This window comes from Lycorma delicatula, chromosome 5 (assembly GCF_047948215.1).
Source record: "Lycorma delicatula isolate Av1 chromosome 5, ASM4794821v1, whole genome shotgun sequence".
Classification (NCBI taxonomy): domain Eukaryota; kingdom Metazoa; phylum Arthropoda; class Insecta; order Hemiptera; family Fulgoridae; genus Lycorma; species Lycorma delicatula.
The window spans coordinates 50,331,484-50,337,483 of NC_134459.1; the positions used below are offsets into that span (position 1 = coordinate 50,331,484).

The 6,000-nt window shown below is 31.7% G+C and overlaps 1 protein-coding gene across 2 annotated transcripts in view; it reads right to left on the reverse strand.

The window, feature by feature from the left end:
- The window catches only part of Invadolysin (leishmanolysin-like peptidase, invadolysin), a 461,280-nt gene extending 456,207 nt beyond the window's left edge, over positions 1 to 5,073 (reverse strand). For both annotated transcript variants that reach the window (XM_075366080.1, XM_075366079.1), the window contains exon 1: positions 4,920 to 5,073. In XM_075366080.1, the coding sequence (XP_075222195.1) occupies positions 4,920 to 5,054 (135 nt within the window). In that variant the 5' untranslated portion in view covers positions 5,055 to 5,073. The remainder of the gene's footprint in view (positions 1 to 4,919) is intronic.
- Positions 5,074 to 6,000: the final 927 nt, after the last annotated feature.

Below are 6,000 nucleotides of genomic sequence, written 5' to 3' on the forward strand. Positions count from 1 at the left end.
AAACGGTAGGAAAATATAATTAATATATCCGCCAATTTCCGTAGCGAAGTGGTAACGTCTCGGCCATTCATCCAGAGGTCCCGGGTTCGAATCCCGGTCAAGCATGATAATTTTCACGCACTAAAAAAATTCCATTTCCAATACTATTCACTTAAATTGAGGTTTCTTTGTACATTTATTTATACACTCATATATATTTATAGGCCTATGCATAAAATTTTGTGGCTCGAAAATCTCCATAACTACAAGATCAATTTCATTGAAATTTAGATATGTTGTAGTAGTGTATCTGAAGTTGCGCATGCGAAAATTTGATAAAGATTAGTCGAGTCATTCTTGAGTTGCGCTGAACTTAAGGTCGAAAAAATCTGAGCGGGGCAAGTTAAAAGCGTAGCTCGTTATGATGCTGCAAGATGGAATGTTGACGTGTCTTTATCACCCGCATTTATTGTTGGCAATATTGTTATTCTTTTTATTTTTTATTGTAGTGCGTTTTGACGGGTAACTATTTTTTATTGATCAAGGTTTTTTTTTTGTAAAATTTTAGATTAGAATGAGCTGATACGTTTTCAAAATGAAACAAAATAAAATACCGAAAAGTCGGTCTTCTTGGGCAGAACTACGCAAGAGTTTGATATCTTCAAGTTCATACCTTAATATTATTGTGTGTATATATTTTAAATAACTAATATAGATTTTAATTACTTCTATTTTTTATTTATAATTAATAGTGTAATATGTAATACTGCTCTGATCAATGTTTTACCACAGTTTTCCTTCACACAATCAAGCAAATGGAAGTACAGTTCCTTTATTCATATGCGGAGTACCATAAATATCCATTTCTGATGTGATCTATATAATGTATTAAGTACGTATCGGAAAAAAAATTATTTATTTGTACAGGGTGATTTTTGTCCTGTTATTACCCAATTGTTAATGTCTGGTAATTTTTTTCTAAAAAAGGGAAATTTTGTTTTGTGACACGAAGTTGGTAGCGCTACTCAACCGGTATTGATACGGCAGTGTGAGTTGATTCTCCTTGAGCTGTGTAAACTTTTGTGCCGTTTCCGGTCGTGTTACGAACAGAATGTCTTTTACCATAGAACAACGAGTTTTCATTCTTGAACAATATTTTGCTACGAAATCGTACGCGAGTGTAAAAGAATCATTTCAAATTAAATTTGTTGGTGTTCCTCCGCCAGAAAAAATGTCAATTTCTAGGCTAGTAAACCGATTTCGAGACAGGTAGTGCTTGCGACAGAAAACGTAGCGGTCGACCAACTCGCTTGACAGATGACGTTTTAGAGAATGTGAAAACAAGATTGCTCAATTTTCCACGGAAAAGTTTAAGAAGACTTTCCACGCAAGTTGGTTTGTCATATTCGAATGTTCAGAAAGCTGCTAAAAAATTTTAATTGTATCCATATCGCGTACGATTAGTCCAAGAGCTTCAGCCTCCAGATTTAACCAAGCGATTGCAATATTGCCGTTGGTTTAGGTCTCTCGTAAACGACAACGGAATCGAATTTTTAAACACAGTGTTCTTTAGTGATGAAGCTTGGATCCATCTCGACGGTTATGTGAACAGTCAAAACTGTCGAATTTGGGCGGTTGAAAATCCAAACGATTTACAAGACAAATCTTTGCATCCTGAAAAAATTTGAGTGTGGTGTGCGATATCTCGTCTTCGTATAGTCGGACCCATATTCTTCGAACAGACAAATCATAGGAATATTGTGCGCCAATTTGTGTCCCTCCTGGAACCTCAAGAACAGTATTGTTGGTTTCAGCAAGATGGCGCTACATGCCACACGTCTCGAGAAACCGTGGATTTTCTGGTAGAGTTCTTTGATGATCGAATTATGAGCAAGGGCTTATGGCCTCCAAGGTCCCCAGACCTCACATCTCCTGACTACTTTTTGTGGGGTTATATTAAGTCCGAGGCCTTCAAAAACAATCCTCACACTATTGATGAACTTAAAAGTCAATATTACAGACTTAATCACGAATATTTGCAATGCAACTGTTAAAAAGGTTTCTGCTAATATGCTGAAAAGAGTCCGTGCATGTACAACCGCAAGGGGTGGGCATTTTGAGAATATTCTTTAACAATTATGTAAGTAATAGCTTCTTATTAAATCTCTTTTGTAAGTAACAAATACATTTTTTTATTCCACCTAAATTTTCCTTTCTTAAATTACATTTAAAATTGGGTAACAGGACTAAACAAATCACTCTGTAGTTAAATAATGGTAATGTATGCCTGATTTTGCTTCTTCCCCTCGGTAAAATTCCTTCTCTCCTTAAACAAATTTTAATACTTAATATCTGGCTGACGTTTGAAGCCAAGAAGCAAAAGATATTCTGATGCAATGAAGATTAAGTATCGCTGTTATATACACAAATGCACTGAAAAACGAGTTCCAGTCAAAGGGCACAATGTCCAATACACAGCTAAATTTATTATCCATAGTGAAAGAACTTTGACCGACACTCTTCGTGGACAGAACGTATGTACAAGTGTGATGGGGGGGCGTATTATTACGAACGCTAACTATTTTCTTTCCTTAAATTTTTACACGAGGTAAAAATAATATTCGCGCAGTATATTAATTCAGTTCTTTTTACTTTCCTGGATGCTTGAGTAAATATTTTTCTACATTATAATTTTATTTAAGTACATAAAATGTATGAACTTCTAATCAAATCTGATACGAATCAAAAATGGATTCAATACACCGATGAGCTTTAACCAACTAATGGATCTATTAAGGAAATTGTTAAATTAAGAAATTTGTTACACGCACATAATTATATCCCATTCTACTCTATACAATCTGCTAAGTATGTATTTTCTGACAACAAATAAGTATAGATCTTTTACAAAGAAACACTATTTCCAAGTTAATAAAAAAAACTAATACACACAGATACGTAGATACGGGTTTTCATAAAATACGACGACCCTGAAATAACATTTCAACTGTTAAACATAGAAAAATTTAATTTAGCAAATTCCTCATAACAACCTATTTTTTCTTAAAAGATAACTACAACCCACAAAACTCTCCAAGGGAGCAATACAAAAATGTTAAATGTTAAGAGTACGGCTGTAACATCACTTTAAAGAGCACTGAGAAACAAAAACCATATTAGTTAGAACCCAAGGATGTTGTAGGCCGAAGTTTTTTAAGTCAAAATTCTCGTTTTTTAACGCCCTTTAAAATGATGTGACACAACCTTACTCTTTTCAATAAGCATTTTTGGGTTGCTCCCCCGCATACTAAATTTGGGGATATAATGATCTAATAGCGAAAAATAGATAGTTTGAGGTAATAGAATTTGCTAAATTTCATTTTTTTACGTTTAACAGTGAAGTGATTATTACTTAAAAGATACTGCAGACCACTTTTGTAAAATATTAAACGACCTACATTTTAGTTTAGGTTGTAGCCTGAGGCCTTTTACGTGAAAATTGTTATTTTCAATCCCCATTAAAATAATGTACCATAACCCTACCTTTTCCGTTTAAAATGTTTGAATTGCCCTCCCCCCCCCACCAATGAAGTTTCAGCGGTATGTTGATTAAAAATAAACAGTTTTCTGTAAAACATTAGAAAACAAAAAAAATATTAGACTACAAAACAAGAATTACGGAACAAAATAGTTATTAATAACAATAGTATTTACTTAATTTAAAAATAGATTTGTAGGCTTATTCTAACGCAAACGCAGCGTAAAATAAATTACATTTCCAAACCGAACGCTCGCTAATTTAAAACATAAGAAATGTTTGTATTATGAGAGATTCTTGGTTCTATAACTGTACTTAAAAATAATAAATTAAGATACGTAAAAATAAGAAAGGAAAAACCATATTATGAAAAAAAATTATCCAACATTGCATGTTAATATATTTAAACAATTCTTAAGTATTTGTAACAATCAAATAAGGTTTTAAAAATGTTAAAGTGTATAACAAAGATTGCGATATTCACATTAATCATTACCTCATAACAGTTTAAAAAGATCCCGCCAACCGACATACGCGAGAGCTAGCCCACAACTTTTAAAACTCTTCATAAAAAAAATTACAAAAAAGTAATATTGGAAAGGCTAAAAGATTTTTACTATGTACTCGATAAAGAGAATATAATATAATTTCCTTTCTTTATACAACATAAACATGAAAATGAATAATTGCGTGCTAAACTCCGTACGTTCGTCACGTTTATTAAATGTAACGTTTATGTAAAACGTAAGTTTGTATATACTGAAGTCCTGGGTTTACAGTAATAATAAATCTTATAAATTTATGAAACAAAAATTTCTTGATCTATAACTTTTTTCCTCAACATAATCTTGCAGTATAACAAAAACATTTTAATACTGTACATTATATTGCGTAAAATTAATAACAAAAAAATATCAAGATTAGATTCAAAGTACGAGAATGTAACAGTATGTGTAAAATTTAATTTATTAATGTACTACCTCGGTAAACTTCAATTTGTTTAGGTCAATAATAGACGCCGCATTTCAAATAAAAGTAAAGCACTATAACAGAACAGGTGTAATTCTTAGAAACAGTAGATGGAATAAAAAATTAATTAGGTTAGTCTGCTACCAATAAAATAGATTATGTCGCTAAAGATAATTTCCGTCCACACGATGTTTCTAAATAACTATTTATTATAATTAACAGACAAAGAAGATTGATAAGGTAAATATTTTTATCAACGAAAATAAATACCTTTCGTAAAATAAAATGAATGAGATTAGTTTATATCAGTGGTTACAATCAACGGTACCCATGTGATCTTTACACTTGACGTTACAACTTAAGTATAACCTTACTAACTTGTAATCGATAAATTAATAAATAATAATATAAAATAAGGATAAATCTATCTGACCTCATGTGGTTTTGGATGAATATGATCACACTGTCTCCTTGTAAACATTCCGGTAACACAGTTGAAAAATTCTAACACAAAAACAACACCAAACAACTTCCATTTCACTTTAACTGCCATCTTACTAGAACTCATCGACCGCTAACGCTGCGAACCACTGACTGTACTCGTGCGTAGCTCAGTTTCTGAAGCGGTTATTAGGTTCTACCAACATAACGCAAAAAAATATTGCTCTTTCTTATCGAATAAACAAAAGGTGTCACACGTTCACCGTTTGAAAAAATAACTATTCACAGTCAACCATCGCACATTTGTAATGAAATGAAAAACAAACATTATAGGCGTATATAATGAACTTTTTTCATAGTAAAAGAGATTTAAATAAACTTTCAATGATTTAATTAAAACTTTTTAATATAGATTCTAGTTTGATATTTGTAAACGTTTCACTATCTATAATAATCGCATTGTAGTATTTTGAAATAACAAAAATTAAAGGTCCATATTTTAAAATAAAGAAAATGCTCAAGAAAAAGCAAAGTGGTTTATATTAATGATGCTGTGGTGTAAACAAATAAAAAAACCATGGTATAATAAATAAAAAATTAATGATAACTATGAAATATTAATGATAAAAACTGTGGTATATTGATAACCAGTAGGTTTTTTCTACAATCAAATCCTTATCAATTTTCTTTAATTAACTTTCTTTTTATCTATTTTTTAAATATTTAATAAAATTGGGCGGTAATTATTAGTGCCCACTAAATACCTACAGCAAAACTGCATGCAAGTAATCCAACCCAGTGATTGATGACAAGGGGTGAAGAGGATAACTACTTTGATTAGTCAGTTCCTCGGAAGTCGGTCAAAGTCATCCACTAAATACTTTTTTCTTTTCTTTACCTGTTGTTTTTGGAAATACACCATAGAAATTATATAAGCTAAAAACAATGACTAGCCTTTATAGAGGCTTCTTGTAGCCAATTTTTTATTGCAGTTTACTGAAGGAGACTACCAATAGAGATTCCCAGGATAACTTGAATCCTAACTTAGGATTAAACCCACGTTTAAAGGATAA